The sequence below is a fragment of the Tachypleus tridentatus genome, chromosome 8 (assembly GCF_004210375.1).
Source record: "Tachypleus tridentatus isolate NWPU-2018 chromosome 8, ASM421037v1, whole genome shotgun sequence".
NCBI lineage: Eukaryota > Metazoa > Arthropoda > Merostomata > Xiphosura > Limulidae > Tachypleus > Tachypleus tridentatus.
In genome coordinates this window covers 143,491,537-143,509,988 of record NC_134832.1, presented here as the reverse complement: position 1 = coordinate 143,509,988, position 18,452 = coordinate 143,491,537, and the positions used below count along the sequence as shown (strand labels likewise).

The 18,452-nt window shown below is 30.3% G+C and overlaps 1 protein-coding gene across 1 annotated transcript in view; it reads right to left on the bottom strand.

Annotated features, from left to right (window-relative positions):
* Nucleotides 1-18,452, bottom strand: part of LOC143224035 (nuclear factor 1 X-type-like) — an 83,627-nt gene that overhangs the window by 9,884 nt on the left and 55,291 nt on the right. The window contains 8 exon segments of the mRNA XM_076452497.1: nucleotides 1,117-1,204; nucleotides 1,206-1,296; nucleotides 2,942-3,106; nucleotides 4,214-4,561; nucleotides 8,012-8,080; nucleotides 12,537-12,593; nucleotides 16,096-16,279; nucleotides 17,375-17,566. Coding sequence (XP_076308612.1) covers nucleotides 1,117-1,204; nucleotides 1,206-1,296; nucleotides 2,942-3,106; nucleotides 4,214-4,561; nucleotides 8,012-8,080; nucleotides 12,537-12,593; nucleotides 16,096-16,279; nucleotides 17,375-17,566 — 1,194 coding nt within the window.

Sequence of the window (18,452 nt, the reverse complement as noted above, 5' to 3'; positions counted from 1 at the left end):
AATGGAGATTTTATCAAGTTGAGCTTACAGAAGAAATTTGAACAAATGTATTTAATATAATACTGAAGAAAAAATGATGCGAGTGAAAGCGTATAGAGGGAGTCACTGTACATGGGAGTTTTATCGCTCTCCTATTGGTGAAAGGCTATTGCAACATGATGATATCATCATCATCAGTATATTTCATTTTAAACATGTGAATTTAATGGGAATTTAGCTCTAGGATAGTGGTATGTCCAGATGTTAGAGTGAGAAACAGCAATTCTTTGTGAGAGGTGAGTTATTGCTTCAGTATATTAATCACTGAGTTTAACAGTTTTTTTGTGTAAACACTTGCCTGTGAAGGTTGATTATCAACCACTTTTCTGAGATTCTACATACTAATATTCTTATATATTAACTTGTTCTTAATTTTCTGACTTATTTGAAAGTATAAGCCATTGATCTCCTGGGTTTTCTGTCATAATCTCACCAGTGGACACAAGCAACTCTTCACCTAGGTTCACTAACTTATTTGTGGTGTTGAGCCACTCTTCTTCTTGGTTTTTTGACATTCTTGCTTGCTCCCTTCAATGGATTTTCTGATAGTCTTAGTTGTGTAGGTTAGCGACCGCTCCCCTAAATCTCTTATCACAGTCTTACCTGTAGGTAAACTTTTTACCTGGGGTGATAAGCCATTTCTCCCTGGTTTTTTTTACATAACCTTAGTTAGGAGATAAGCTACTGTTCCCCTAAGTTCCCTAAGAAAGTCTTACCCACGATGATAAGTCATTGTTCCAGACTTTTCTCATAGATTCTTACCTGCACAAATGAGACACTGCTCCATTGGGTTCTTGACACAGTCTTACCTCTGGGTAAACATTTACCTGTGGTGATGAGCCACTGTTCCTCGAAGTTTCCAAATGCAATTTTACCTGTGGTGATAAGACATTTCTCATTTGGATTTTCTGACATAACTTAGAAGATGAAATTTTGCTGCCTTAAGTTCCCAAACACAGTTCTACACATGGTGATGAGCCTCAGCTGCCTAACCTTCTGATATATTCTTACCTGTATAGATGAGCTACTGTTCTCATGGGTTCCTTAACACAATCATATCTCTAAGTCAGTGCTTACCTGTGGAGATGGGCCACTACTCCCCTGGGTTTCCTGACACACCAAGTTCACAAAGTCTGAAAGAGTGTCCCCATTCTCTTGATACTTCTGACCCAAAAAAGTAAGCTGGAGATGGTGCCAGTCCTCCAAGGTTATGAGTTGAAGATACAAGATTTAATGAACTATGCTGGTGAGTTAAATCTGATATAAGCAAATTGAAAAATCATCATTTTAATCTATACATTTAATAAATAAAACCTAAGAATAAAATATAATCATAAATATTGTGTTTTTGTTGAACAAAGCTTTTTAATCCTGTAAAAAATTAACTAAAAAAATTTTAAAACCATTTAAATATTGTATCAGAAACATAATGTTATTCTAATTTATATATATCTGTTATCTAATTTATATATCTGTTACCAGATATATGTTTAAAAATGTTTCTTTTACAACAAATTATTTAATTCTTTGAATAGCACTGCATGTATAAAAAACAATTTCTTAATTTTTGCCCTCAATGCCTAAATAGGTCACCAATTTCCAAGTGATGTATAAAATAATTCAGACTATTTTGAAAACTACTGTGTAAGTAAATCCTTTTTTCTTCCTTTTAATCAAACTTTACTTTGGTAGGACTGACTCAAGATTGATGGCTTAGACCCTGCTTATGTATTATTTGCTTCGAATTGATGGTTTAGACCCTGCTTTTGTAAGAATGGCTCAATATGTCAAATCCTAATTTTGTGTGACTGACCCAAGAATGATGATTTTAGACTGTTTTTATATACTTGACTGAGAGTTGACCATTTAGTCCAAAGGAACTGCTGATCACATCAAAGCAGATGTTTTGTTAAAAGTACACAGTGAATCAGCAATTGCCTGACAAATCATTAAAATAACATGGTTGAAGCTTTTTAAAACTAATACATATTGAGTCAAACCTTCAAAATGTTATAGTAATATTATTTGTGAAAACAGGTGCCTGTTTGTCAGAGTTACACTTAGCTAAGAAAAGAAATTTCCTCACGGTCACCTCTACATAGCTTTATCTAAGGCATGGTCATTCAACCAGTTAAACATGTAATGCTGTAGCATCAGATTTATTTTTAAAAGACAATTTTCAGATAATTGTTTCTGTTATTTATGCTCATAAAAATTATATTTTTGAAGACAACACACATACAGTAGGCTCTTTTTTTTTTAAAGTTTCAAATAGGGTTACTGTGGAATTCTCCAAAATACATTGTGTTTATGAATTCAATATCTTGTTTAGTTATGAGAATTCTGTTAACAAGTGCAAAAACATGTATGACTAATTCAAATTTTTGAAGTAAGGGGTATATCATAAAAACATACTACTATTAACAAGTGCTTTGTTTCCTTGCAATTAGGCACAAAGACACACAATGGACTATCTGTGCTCTGCCCACCACAGGTATCAAAACCCAATTTCTAGTGTTAAGTCTGCAGATATACCATTGTGCTACAGGGATCATTAATAAAAAGCATAAATAGGGATGACTGGTATACTGTAGACTAAATAAACAAAACAAACACTGCAAATTGGTTTTTAGTTTTTAAGAACTCTTAAAAAGAGAATATCTTACTGACCAAATAGTTGATTTTGTGTAAATATAAATATAAATGCACTGAGTGAAATACTACAGATACACACACACATATATATATATTATTATTTCATCACATTCTACTAATGATATAAATAATTATAAAATGATTCCTATGATTTCAGTGCAAGGAAATATGGATTTGTCATCAATAGGTTAGATAAATTTTATAACATATAAAATAAAACACCAAATAGCTGGAGCATTTTTTTTACCTTCTCTTGAATGTGGAGAAACAACCCCCTTGTCTGGCCTTACTATGTCTTGTTGTTGAAGAACATCTCCTGGAGAGGTGTGAGCAGCAAGTGATACAAAACTACTGGAAGCTTCAGATTTCACCTTACCATGGTGTGAGTGGATTGGGGGAGGATTGCCTGTTCCTAATGGAACAGTTTGACATAAAAATTGTGAAAGAGATCACCCATGCTTCTAGTCACATATATTACATTATAACTGGAGAGTAGCAGAGATTAAAAACAAAAAAAGGTTTCCTGTCTTACTACCTTACATGATTTGAAACCCTGCACATGCATATCAAAAAGTTCAAGGAGTTTACACTGAATATAAAACCTTGCACGATTATCATAGTCCAAACATAACGTAAGAAACTGAAAAAAAAACAACACAAAAACTGGTATGACAGAGGTACTAAGAAATTATAATATCAAAGTAAATTTTATCATTTTTGTCAAATAATAAATTACTTAATATTTATGGCAGATCCTTCCTAAACAGACTAATTAAAATAAGTTTAGAAAATAAAGATTTATTCAGTGTCATTAACAAACAGTATTCCACTTGGGTTCAAAGTAATCTAATAATCACATGTTAAATTTTTCTGATGTACTGATTTATGACATTAATTATTCTTTCTAATCACTATACTATATAAGATTGTTTCCATTATTTTAAAGGCTATTTTTGTAAATTATTCTAATTATGATTAATACAGTTAATTTCTAATTAGAAGCTTTAACTATAAATTTATGAATATTTTGTTTCCTTTAATCTTATTATTATTAACATCAAACCTGAATGTAGGGAGGAGAATGGACAGGCACAACCAAAGATAAATGTAAATATTGATTTAAATTTTAACCTAATTTAAAAATGCAGATATTCAGTCTGATAATCACCTCAGGTGTGATTCAATCATGTAAAATGCCACAATAACCCTAAAATTCCTACTTGGGTCTATACAGTCCCTATCAACTCTTTAAAAAGCGTTTTTTTAAACTACTTATAAACCAAACTGCATGTGAGTTCATAATTTGTGGATCAATTATTAATATACAAAGAAATTATGGTGAACTTGTGGTAAAGAGATGAAAGATAATACATAAAACCTTAAAAAAATGTGACAGTTATTTAAACATCAACAATTGTTTTATTACACAACAAGCCAAAATATGTTAAAAATACTCTATGTAAGAGAATCAGCAAAAGAATAATATAAAAAAAGAAAAACTTCACATGCCAACACTTACGGACAATATGTATACTACCAGGATCAACATCACTTCCCCACGAGGCTTGACTGCTTACGCTAGTTGGACTGTGACCATAGAAACCACTAACGTCTGCTCCAGACTTGTCAATCTCTTCTTCATTGGACGAAAGTTTTCGAAGTCGCTTATTCCTTGGTTGAAACGATGGACTAGCTGGGTGGTTAGTCACCTCAGGGTTAATCATGCCCACTGGTGGATGTCCCCCAACTCCAAGGCCTCTGTAGTCTGCAGAGGATGAATAGTTGTTGGAATAATAATAAGATGATGATTCCATCTTGACAATGTTGAGAGGAAGTTGTGTATCATTTGTGGGTTGCATTATGGAATCTATACAGATGAACAAACAGAAACAAGAAAACCAAGTAAAAAATAAACTTAGTGACCTGTTTAATGTTTGAGTGTGTCTCAGGCTGGCCATGTTTCTTTGTTTAACTAGTGTAGAACTAGACTCTCCATCTGTGAATCTATCCACAGAATATAACTGTAGACTAAACAAATCCACCAGCAGATCTATCCACAGCATATAACTGTAGACTAAACAAATACACTAGTAAATCTATCTACAGAATATAACTGTAGACCAAGCAAATCCACTTATAGATCTATCCACAGAATATAACTGTAGACTAAACAAATCCACTAATAGATCTATCCACAGAATATAACTGTAGACTAAACAAATCCACTAATAGATCTATCCACAGAATATAACTGTAGACTAAACAAATCCACTAATAGATCTATCCACAGAATATAACTGTAGACTAAACAAATCCACTAATAGATTTATCCACAGAATATAACTGTAGACTAAACAAATCCACTAATAGATCTATCCACAGAATATAACTGTAGACTAAACAAATCCACAAGTAGATCTATCCACAGAATATAACTGTAGACTAAACAAATCCACAAGCAGATCTATCCACAGAATATAACTGTAGACTAAACAAATACACTAGTAAAGCTATCTACAGAATATAACTGTAGACCAAGCAAATTCACTTATAGATCTATCCACAGAATATAACTGTAGACTAAACAAATCCACTAATAGATCTATCCACAGAATATAACTGTAGACTAAACAAATCCACTAATAGATCTATCCACAGAATATAACTGTAGACTAAACAAATCCACTAATAGATCTATCCACAGAATATAACTGTAGACTAAACAAATCCACTAATAGATTTATCCACAGAATATAACTGTAGACTAAACAAATCCACTAATAGATCTATCCACAGAATATAACTGTAGACTAAACAAATCCACAAGTAGATCTATCCACAGAATATAACTGTAGACTAAACAAATCCACAAGCAGATCTATCTACAGAATATAACTGTAGACTAAACAAATCCACAAGCAGATCTATCCACAAGTTTTATTGTTGCTGAGTTGAAACTGATTGTAGTGTTATCAGTTTAGGGTGGGTCTACTCTCCTCCATATGTATCTACAAGTGGATGTGTTTTCTATATAACCATGTGTAGTTTAACTAGTTTAGTGAGGATCTATTCACCTGTAAGTTTATTTACAGAGAGAGTTAGGTTACATGTTGTTACTGTCTGTGTTTTAACTAGTTTAGAATAAGCCTGCAAGTTTATCTACTGAATGTGTTGGTGTCATTGTTTTTATTGTTTATAGTCTTAATTAATCTAGTGTATCTTACATATTTGATACTACAACAATTAACTATTAAAACAAAAATATCTAATACCAAAAAAACGAACTGTTACAACAACATCTGACACCATAAAAATTTAATGCTAAAATAACATTATCTGATTCTGTGAAAATTAACTGTTAGAATAACACAATTTATATTACAATTAGGAACTGTTACAGTAAAAATATCCAATACTATGAAAAGCATGGTTTGATATTATGATAAGCAACTGTTAGAGCAACAGTATCTGATACTATGAAATCCAACCATTAGAGCAATAGTATCTGATATTATGAAAATTAACTGTTAGAGCAATAATATCTCATCTTGTCACACCTATAGTTACATCAACTGTTTGACAAATCACTATTATGACAATTTAATGTTGAGGTTAGAATGTTCCTAGAACATCTCTAACATTTTCACATTTAATTTTTCTCTAAGGTAAATTTAGCAAAGTACAAAAACAAACTCAGTTTAAGTTTGAAAAAGTCATTAACATGCATTTTCTGTTATTATGAAGTGAATATTTATAACTAAACACACAGTATACAAAATCCTCACATGAAATATCCTGCTTTTAAATTATTAAATTTTCTTTAAAATGTATATATTGTCTATTTTATTTACTATGTTTTAAATATTCTTATATATAATGCAGAAACATAAATTATCTTAATTTTAAGGTCAGGACTAGTTCTTAGCATTCTGAATAGTCATTGAAGTTTAATGTATCCCCCCAAAATAATTCATCTGGCTTTCTAAACTTAACAAAGGAATTTGTTTATTTAGTAAAAAGCCTACCCCGTAGTCTGACAAGAACTTGTTTATATATTCACTTTCATAATTTCTCATTATATTTATGCATTTCTACCATTGCAAAAGTGTTGCTAATCGATATTTGTATTAAAACAATATATATTATGTGCCAGGTTCTTTCTATTGACCAATGAGAAAACAGACACAAAAAATATAAACAATAAAGTTAAATTATATAATAACATGTGGTTTATAATAAGCTATTGATGTAGTTGATCCACCTTTTTCAAATTCTTGATTTGTTATGTGAAGATAAAATAATTATCTATTGCTAGTAATTGTTTTATTTTTTCAATTAAATCACATATTTCAATTATTCCTAACAGTTTATTCTTTAAAGGTTTCAACATGTAGTCACTGAACAAAGAGAACTGTTGAACAGTGTACATATTTTACAATGATAGTGATTCTGTCACAATGTTTTCCCTTTCTTGTTACTTCTAGCACAATTATTTTGAGATAAGTGTGAGAAACAGAATTGAACAAGTTGCCAGTATCACATTAGTCCAATAGAGCTTGTGACTTAATACTGACCACCTGTTTTATATTTCTCTTTCTGAATGTATCCAAACATTTAATTTGTTGCTTCTGTAAGGCAAAACAGTGATATTAATTTATCAAACTCAGCACATTCAAACCTTTAATTTCCAAGAGCAGGTAAAAAAAAATAAAAAATAGAGCCACTCAAAAAAGGATGCTTTTTCTGTTATTTACTATCAGTACACTGTTACGTTTATTGTTCTGAATGATTAAAACATTGCGGTACTGTATCAATCCAAAGCACTTTTGGATGTATGTATGTTGTACAAACAAAATTAATATATTTTATTATTTAGTAAAAAAGTTAAATGCTTTGAGTAAACACTAACAATAGTTAAATTTGGAACATTTTAATAGTTTTATAGGTATGCTTGTAGCCGAAGTCTTCATAAAAAGTGTTTGCCATACACGATATAATTAGCAAATAGCTGTGTGACTAGCTCTGGGACAGTGGCTTAAAAATCTGAGTGTAGAGCCGTATTCTTAAATCAAGTGGATTTTCAGAAGATCTTAACAGCAAGTTATTAGTATGAAAACTATTAAATTATAAGTTATATGAGATTTTACACAATGTTTTAATAGCATTCAGTAACACACAATCATTAAAAGTTGCACTTTTGTTAAATTCATATAAGCACACATGTCAAACAAGTGATTTAAGAATACATTACTGCTATACATGTGCAAGTTATTTCTTTTTTGTATACATGCTTAACAATAATTCATTAAACACTTGCCTTTGGACACTCTGTATAGTTCAGCAGAAGTAAAAACTCCTGTGGCAATGATTGTATTCCTACACATTTCTGGGCAGAAAAACAATTGCAGTCTATTAATATTGTTATTTTTCATTCCTAACAAGTACATTTCTCCTTCTAACATATCTTAATTATTCTTAAAAAAAAAAAGATCTCTATCTTGTTTTAAACATGTACTATTCTAGTTTAATACAAGCAAGTACAAGGTTAAAACATTATACTCAGGCAGACAGAATATCAAACCATATTAATACAAGTTACGTTTGTCCAAAACAACAAACTATTTCAAAATTATTTATTGTTTGTTCACTTTTTTAAACTGGTGTTACTCTTTCAGTTGGAAATTTCATGGTGCATTCAAAGTAATCATTAACACACTATCTCTCCAAACCTTTTAGAACTTATTGTATAGTGAATTGTGATTTCCTAGGAGGAGGAAAGATACAAAATGATATCTGTGAAAGGAGATTTAAATAATCATTCAGAATCAGAGAAAAATTACTCTCTGGTCAAATTAAAATGAAAGAAAGCTCATATCGTTAACCAACATCTTAAGAATGTGAGAAACCAGAAGTAGCAAAAAGGTACAATCTTACAAATACAGACAATGCTTAAACATATACAAGTTGAAATATTGGTGATTAACCTTCAGAAATCATCAGAGCTATAAAGTTGTCATTTAAAAAATGCAGTACAAGTCAATTACAAGACTAAAAATGTATACATGCTTAAACTGGTTTTCTCTTTCAAGGTATACAAGTTTTATTTAGTCTTTCAAAGACTACATTACTTGATTTTTATGTTGGGTTTGGAGGTCAATCAAAATATCATGTTTTTACACTATGTACAGCACAGCAAAACATATACATGCATATTTGTTTCTAGTTTCCTTTCAAAAGTAGTATTTGACATTATTAAACACTCAGTGAAGGTGAATGATGGAGCACAAAAACCTGTTTAGAACACCCTTTGTCTACTAGTCTACATATGTACCTATTTCTCTGAACACTAGTCTTGTTTAGATAAAAGAAACTAAGTCCTTACTCAATGTCCAAATCATTTATTTAGTCACTAATACAAAGTGAAATTACTCTCTTCAATGTCTAGAAAAACAAAGCTACAACAGCTGTACTTATTTTCATGATCTGCAAACTCTAATCCCAGTACATGCAGTTGTATATACAGCAATGTACAAAATGATTTAGTGTCTTTTCCTGCAAGATTACAGTTATTGTTTTATTTCAGTCACATATTTCCACATACAGTCACACAGAAGTGTACAATAAGATTCAACGTTTTGCCATGTTCAACCATAAACAGCTTTATATTCTTTCTCGTGTACATAGGACTTCATAGGCCTACCACGTTTCACACGTAAAGCTGGTTAAATAATTATTGCAGTCTAATTTAAAATTTTTTATTTGTAAGGTTATAAATAATTACTTTATTTAATCCTCCACTATCTACACTTCATGAACATTTTGTGTACGAGTCTGTTGTAAGGTTATAAATAATTACTTTATTTAATCCACCACTATCTACACTTCATGAACATTTTGTGTACAAGTCTGTTGTAAGGTTATAAATAATTACTTTATTTAATCCTCCACTATCTACACTTCATGAACATTTTGTGTAAGAGTCTGTTGTAAGGTTATAAATAATTACTTTATTTAATCCACTACTATCTACACTTCATGAACATTCTGTGTATGAGTCTGGTCAAACAAATGTATCTTAATGATTTTATTTTTGCTCTGTTAAGTTATAATTATTATTTTTTTTCTTTCCTACATATGCTACAAACACCTTAATAATAATGAATAACATTAAAAAATAATGCTATCATTGAAAGCTATAGTTTAATATATATTTTATTATTTTGAGCTGAAACCCATATAATTTTGATTTAGTAATACGAAACACAAAGTAAAAAATGATGGTTGCACCAATGCTAATTTTAGTTGAAAATTGGTAAATATTTTATACATTAACAGGATACATAACTAGTAACATAAACTATTATGAAGAGTTAAACTCTACTGACTTCATGTATAAAGCTCCTGAAAATAAGAAACAATGTTTACAAATATACAACATTAAAGTTTATTAAGAGTATACATGAATTACAATTAAAAACTGTCTCATCATGTTTTGAAGTTCTAAAGGGTGTTAAAGATGACTTACACTTCACCAAAGGCATACACTGTAGTCAAATTTGATTTTAAAACAGTTCAGTTTTAATAAACTTACAGCAATGTTTAATATTAAACTCCTTATTTTTCACTCTTACCAAAACTAATATTTTATTTTCAAATTTTTAATTACATTTTCTGAAGCAATAACTTAGTAAGTGTTTAAAAATTATTAAACTTGTTCATCATCTCACAATATAAATCTGTAGTAGTACTTTGTTTTAATTTTCTAATAACAGTATCTTTTTAATGAAATAGTGGTCAGATGTGGTCATGCAGAAAAGGTAATGTAACATTCATCACTTGTAAAAATGCCAGCATTAGTGGTAATAGCATTCGAGTGGTCATGAACCTACAAACATATAAGAAAAGAAGGCAAAAATAAATGTGTGAAAAAATTAAACAAGCCTCAGGGCTAGAGTCTTGGCTTCTTGCCTAAGTGAGTAAAGTTACAGAAAGTGAGAGTGAAGAGTCAGTGAAAAAAAAAAGGTAAAACTACATCATTAACTGAAAACACAACAGCTATTGATAAGCAAAGAACACCCATGATAAAACTAAAGCATCTATACTAGATAAACTATAAATAACATATACAACAACCACACCTGTTGTGAGAAAAACAGTAAAAATGACATCATAAATGAGAGATAAAACAGAAAATGGTGAGCAGAAAATAAATGAAATAAAACTAAACACTAAATAAAGAGCTAGTACTCAAGACAGAATGACAAAACTAAATAATTAAGAGATATAATAGCCACCACTAAGGAAAGAATTGATAAGATAAAATTAAAATGATAAATAAGTGATGTAATAACTGCTGCTGAGGAGAAAATAACTGAAATAAAACTAAATCATAAAAGACATTAACCACTGTTGAGAAGAGAACTACTGGGATAAGAGAACATTATAAATAAGAGATATAATACCCAATGCTGAGTAATGAATGAATGACAAATAAAATCAAACTGTATGAGATATGACAGCCACTGCTGAGGAGAGAATGACTGAGATAAAAGTAAATCACAAAGAAAAGACACAACAGCAATTACAGAGAAAATAAATGATACCAAATAAAGCCATATGTAAGAGATATAACAGACAATTCTAAGGAGAGAATTTCAAAAACATGACCAACCATGAATAAGAGATGTAACACCCATTACTGAACCAGAATAAATGACATACTTTTAAACTATAAATAATTTATATAATAACAAATGTTGAGAAGATAACTGCCAAGATAAAACCATCTCATAAATGCCACATATAACAATCACTGATTACAAATTCTTTAACAATGTAAAAACTAAACTACCGATTTAAGGTATAGCAATACCTATTGTTGAAGAGAGCAAAAACTAAACCATAGGTAAAAGATTTAATATTAGTTATTGATGATTATTTTATTAAATCTTTAATGTAATAATCAAATTGCTATCTTCAAGTTTAGTAGCATTACAGATGAGGGTTTGTGTAAAGTAGAAAGTAAATCAAGAACCTGCAGGGAAGTTGGTTATGTAAAAAAACACAAGAAAAACCACTGAACAAAATGTTCTTAGTAACTTCAGAACTACATCATCAATCTGAGATAATACTTACTGAACAGAAGTGTTTTAATAAAGACAAAAAAAATTACTTATTACTGAAAAGCATCTTAATTGAATAAAATTCCAGCATCAATCTGAGGTGAGTTACAAAAAGTTTGCAAACGATATTACATCTTGCATATCAGTATGTTATAAAACTCTGAAATGTCAAGACTTATCATATCTTACAGTAAATGTATAAATGTTACTCTCATAATTTACTGTGAGTCAAACATTATTGTTTACTTTCTGACGTATTCATGAAACAGAAGAAACATTTTTATTTTCTTTAAACAATCATAATACAAGAGTAATGATAATTAAAATATTCTGCAGTACTAAGTTAGTAACAGTAACTACAGTCATCTGCAGTATTAAGTTAGTAATGATAACTACAGTCATCTGCAGTATTAAGTTAGTAACGGTAACTACAGTCTTCCGCAGTATTAAGTTAGTAACGGTAACTACAGTCTTCCGCAGTATTAAGTTAGTAACGGTAACTACAGTCTTCCGCAGTATTAAGTTAGTAACAGTAACTACAGTCATCTGCAGTATTAAGTTAGTAATCGTAACTAGCCTTCTGCAGTATTAAGTCAGTAATTATAACTACAGTCATCTGCAATATTAAGTTAGTAATGGTAACTACTGTCTTCTGCAGTATTAACTTCACTTTAAATGGAATACCAATGGATATTTTTCGACAAAAACCAAGACATTTACCTCTTTCTTCATCTTGTTCAGTATCACAAACACCTTCTCGTAAACCACTCAAAGTTTCTAAAGCAAGAAAAATAAACATGTGTAGGTACGTAACATTCGTTTCAAGATTGTTGCTCTCCTACGTATAAACACATTTAAAACCACAAAAATCTGTTCTGCACTATACTTGTTTGATCAGGTTACTGTAAAATGAAAAAAGACAGAACATTCTGTGATGTTTTGATATGACTAATTCTCTAAGTTTGATATACCAAAATACAAGTTCTCTCAATATTTCTTCCCACTAACAAAATTCTGTCTCCTAAGTATGACTGACATTTTTCTTCCCCATGAATGTATTAACTTTAAATATTATTTTAATTTTCTCAATCTTGCCTTACAAAATCTACTAATGTATATATAATTTATACATGCACACACAATTTATAAATACAGACACATACACAAACGACACACATCATTTATTTCCACCCCAACCTTTGTGTTCTATTAAAAAATGAAACATTTCATTCAATTTTTTAAACGTAAGAATGATTTAAACTATGTTTTGATAGAGCAAAGCTCAGACATAATCAATTTCAAGTTTTTATTCTTTTAAATGGTAATGTATATATGAATAAGTGTGAAACTGGTATGTAAAAATAGCTGTAAGCAATGTTATTTTACTATTTTAGTAAGTTCCATTCTTTAAATTACTTCACAGCTATCATTTATGTGAAACTGTCTTAAGTTGTAATGGTTTTTACATGTTATGATAAACAGAAGTATAGAAACCAGCATCACATGCACACTGATTCATATCAATAAGGATTCAGTAATTATAACCAATTTCCCATTGCTACCTGGTCAATCAATATTTCACAGAAAGAACACAAATTTTCAATGATCACCCATTTAATCTACTAGTTAGCCAGCATTCAAACCCATTGGTGGTGGTGGTGGTTATTCAGTCACAAAGAAAAGAAGAAAGGCTGCTACTCACTGAGGAACTGCAAAAGATTACACTGATAAGATGAATGGCTGTCTTTAAAAGCTAGCCAGTCTGTGTTAACGCACTAGGGAACCTTTCTTGTATAGTCATTTCACACAATTCTTAATACTGGAATGGGTAACACTTTATAGTAATGCTAATTAAGAAGGTTTTGGTGCCTGAGCTCAATAACAACTGCTTGCTACTACATACAATTAACCTAGATATATATCTTCAGTATGGACAAGGATGATGGCAAAATAAACAGTGAAATTAATATTTTATAATTTAGCATAGATATTGAGTTACAAAAACAAAGTATAAACAAACACAGAGGATGAAAGGTAAAAAAAAAGAACATTAAATTATTCTGTAAAATATATAAAAAGCCAAAAATTGTAAACTATTTCACAAACTACCAAAAAGGATAAATGATAGAAAAGTTATTTTAAAAACTGGCTCAGACAACGAGTGGTATGAATAGTAAGTTATTTTATAAAATAACTCAATGTGTGATGTAAATAGTCAAATATTTTTATAAACTAACTTACAGAATAAGTCATAGAAATGAGCCATTTAAATGTCATCTAACATGTGCATAAACTAGACAGTTAATATATGTGAAACTTTTTAAACAAAATGTAATTTAACTTGTAATTTTTACACATCAGTATTCTCAGAGAAGAATCACATTTAATTAATTTTAACTGTAGTTACAGTAACTATTATTATTAGAGTTTTAATTATAAAACATACTTTGATATATAATGTTCTTTGGGTAAATAGACACATCATTATGAAAACAGATTGGATATTTTTAAAAAATGGTAATCTGTATTCATAAATGCATAAACAAATATATGGTCCTATACATGTAAGTATGGATACAAATAAGATTCCTTTGATAAGACATGTTTATTTTGCATACACACGTAATACACATTATTCATAAAGCTTAAGTCAACACATTATAAAACATGTTAAGATTTCTTTAAAATATACAAACATACACAAAATCCATTATTAAATAAACAAGTCTAAAGCAGGGTAGGTTTTAAAAGCACAGTCACTTTACATGCATGCACCTATACACATGATTTACCAAGCTTAAGAATACATGAACATAAAACAATTTCTTACATACAAAATTTATCAAGACAGATGTAAGTAAATATAAAGATGTGATACAGCTGTTCTTTTAATAAACATTGCTATTCTAGCTACATGTAATGAAATACCAGTACCTAGCCTGGAGGTTAAGGTGTTTGACATGCAGTTTACAGATCATGGATCAAACCTCATCATATCACATACTTGCCCTTTCATCCAAGAGAGCATTATAATGGTACAGTAAATTCCACTATTTACTTCCAAAGATCAGCTCAATGGTTAAGAGTTTACCAGCTGTCTTCTCCTTAACTTATCACTTTAAAATTAGGGACATCTGGCACAGTTGGCTTTTGAATAATTTTTCATGAATTAACAAATAAATATCATTACATTTTTCTTAAGTGCTTTGCTTACTATCAAACAGTCCACAAGAAGAGCACAGATATGTTTAAGATACATAATCTTACTGAATAAGAGTGCAGCTATTCCTGCTGTATGAGGCATTTTTCATGCTTGCTGTTCCAAAAATGCACAAAAAAGAAAGCTACTCTACCACTACACGACCATAATGGAACTTCTCTACTTTTTCTTTCTGTCAGTCATTGAGAAGTTCCTCTATCACATTGGTAATAATTCTTTAACAATGTATGTACCAGGAACAAATGTGTGTACTATAGCAAAAACAGTAACTAGCTTAGAAAAATTATCTATGAGTGTATGTGACATAGTGTGGCTCTATCTGTTGAATGGCACCATAAACAAAAATACATAAAAAATTCACAATTTAGAGTATTTAAGATTTAAATTGTTAGAATAGTACACACTTCTTTTTCACAAAACACACTTTTAAGTAAAAGCACTCTCTTCACAACAAGAACACAAATTTTACCAGAACCGTACATGAGGATTTGATTATATCTTTATTGACCTAATTTGTAAATATAGAACTAAAAAAACAGTTCTTAAAATTTTTTTTCAGTAAAGGGCACCACTTTTAGTGTATAAAACATTACATTATATATACAAGCACTATCCAAACTATTTTCCTGTGCACTACTTTCCAGAATAATTGTTTTTATAAAAAATGGTCACTTTTTTTTCTAAATCTTTTGCAATGAGGTATGAATATTATGATTAATAATTAGTAGCACAAATAACTGCTCACGTGTTTTTACTCAAGTGCTTTAACTGCACAATCTATAACATGCTAATTTTTAACCGTGTACTTAAACATTTTGTAATTAGCTAAGTAAATTCAAAATCTTAGAAGCTTAGTTAAGCAGTTATTTTCTTTGTCTTTTAAAGATAATACAAAGAAGTTAACTGCTTTTTCTGGGAACCACATTCATCAAATTTGTATTAAATAAAATCATTTCACTAACAGTAATAGATATTTTGACAACCTACAACTTCCAAAGTATCACTATTTTAAAACTGTTCATACGTTAACTCCAATTGTAAATTCCAGCTTTGGCTTACCTTGACTGAAAATAAAGTTGGCCAAGTATAGGTCAAGTTCACGGACGGAGACATTGATGTGGAAGGGGTTAACACAAAGACTTGGGTGGAGGCACTCTGCAGATTTTTCTAACCTTTCGCCATCGGTGCTTTCAAGAGGAATAGCCTTAAAGAGGATCACCATTACCAGATCCAGTCGCCAAACCTTCAACCATCACATAAAGTTCATTTCCCTTTTAGTGTTTCTGCAGTGGTCAACTAAATTCAAGTTTATGACTAACAATCATAACTGCTATATCCAGATTTGTAACACACAAAGTCAGGAGACAAATCTTAGATCCCCCCCATACAGATCTGCTATAGTGTCAAACTAAGTCTAACTTCATACAATAGAAAACTACCAATTAATTTGAATTCAAAACTACAGAACTATCTGTAAATCTACACTCATACATTAAAAACTTAACCACCTAAATCTATGTTTATGCCATACAGAACTATCAGTAAATTTACACCTATACAACAGTAACCTAACTGGCTAAATCCGTAATCATATGGAAAACAACAACCAGCTAAATATATATTTGTACAACCAGAAAACTATGAATACAAGATAGGTTGATACAATAAAATACTAAAGGCTAATTCTATAACTTTATAACATATATGAATACTAGCTAAAACTACATCATATAAAATCACTCACTACCTATATGCACATTTGTATCATATAATCAACAGCTAAGTCAGGGTTTAATGTGTAAAGCATTGCACAGCTAGCACGTAAAGCTTGTGTTTATAATGCAAATCATTATCTGACCAAAGTCAATGTTTATGTACACTAATAACAGAAACTGTTGAAACAATTGTCACCAAACTTGGCATGTACACCCTTAGTGCCCTCAACCAACCCCTGAGCCAGTATAGTCATCCCTACATTGAATGAATACATCAGTTAGCAAAGTAATAATTCATATGGATCAAAGCTCAATATCAAAGATTTTATGTTGTTATTGAAATGTCCTGTAATGATACCAAACTAATTTTAGAAAGAGATGCCAATAATAAGGTTTAAAAATGTTACAAAGGTTTATTTTTGTTCTTTAAAACTTCAATGACTTGTCATTTAGCATTCTTTCTAATGAAATACAAATTTAAAAAATCTTTAGAAGCATTTATTTTTGATTAGTTACTGCATTTAATTCTAATTCAAAGACCAGATGGTATAAATTATTGTATCTCTTAATAAGTCACAAACTACAAACATTTTATTTACCAATTTACAATATTACATTCTTACTTTGTCTGCCTGTCGTAAACAATCTATCCTCCTCATCTTTCCTTTCTGGTCTGGGTTGCTCAACACACAAGTTGCTCGTTTCTTTCCTGTTACACCCAAAACAAAATCTTCCCTGCATTCCTGAGCGATGTCTTTTCTGAGCTTGCCCAACAAGCGGGATGCCCATCTTTGTTTAACTTCCAAACTTTCACACTGAAAAAAAAAGTACAAATTCTTAAATAATTTAGAAAACAAGCGATTGCAACGTATTTATTCCCAAAATATTACATTTACAAAAAATAATTCAAAACTAGTACAGCCCTAACTGTTTTTCCTAATCATTCTCTAACTAAGAAACAAAATCAGTATTGTTCTTAATTTCTGATTAATAAAACAAGCTAGCTATATAGATCAGAACTAAAATATAACCCACATTATTTACACAGCTAATAAATATACCAATCTACAGACAAGTTAACTTATTTGGAAACCTTCATTATGAGTTGAAAATGTCAAGAATAACTGCACTTACCAACTTTCACAATGAAATATACAAATATATAAGATATATAATTCCAAATATTTATTTATAAACTTTCGTGTAGAAACAAAGTTAATAAAAGTCTGAAAATCTTTTTAAACTCTCAATTTGTCAGTTCAACACTGTTACCTTGTGACAAAAATTTTGTTATTTTAATGAATGATTCAATTCAATTCTTTCTTTTTGATTTGGTTTGAATTTTGTGCAAAGCTACACAAAGTCTATCTGCACTAGCCATCCCTAATTTAGCAGTGTAAGACAACCCACCACCAACTCTTGAGCTACTCTTTTACCAATAAATAGTGGGATTGACCATCACATTATAATGCCTCCACTGCTGAAAGGGCAAGCACGTGTGACAGGTATTGGAACCTGCAACCCTAGGAGTGACTTAACCACCTGACCATGCTGGGCACTTTATTTTGAAAACAAATGTTTTATTAAAATGATTTTAATTCAACAAATAAAATGGTTAAACATATCAAAACAAAGTACATTTATTATATTGTAATATGTTCTATCATTAGGCAGGTTCTTTTAAATTATTTGTTAAAAATA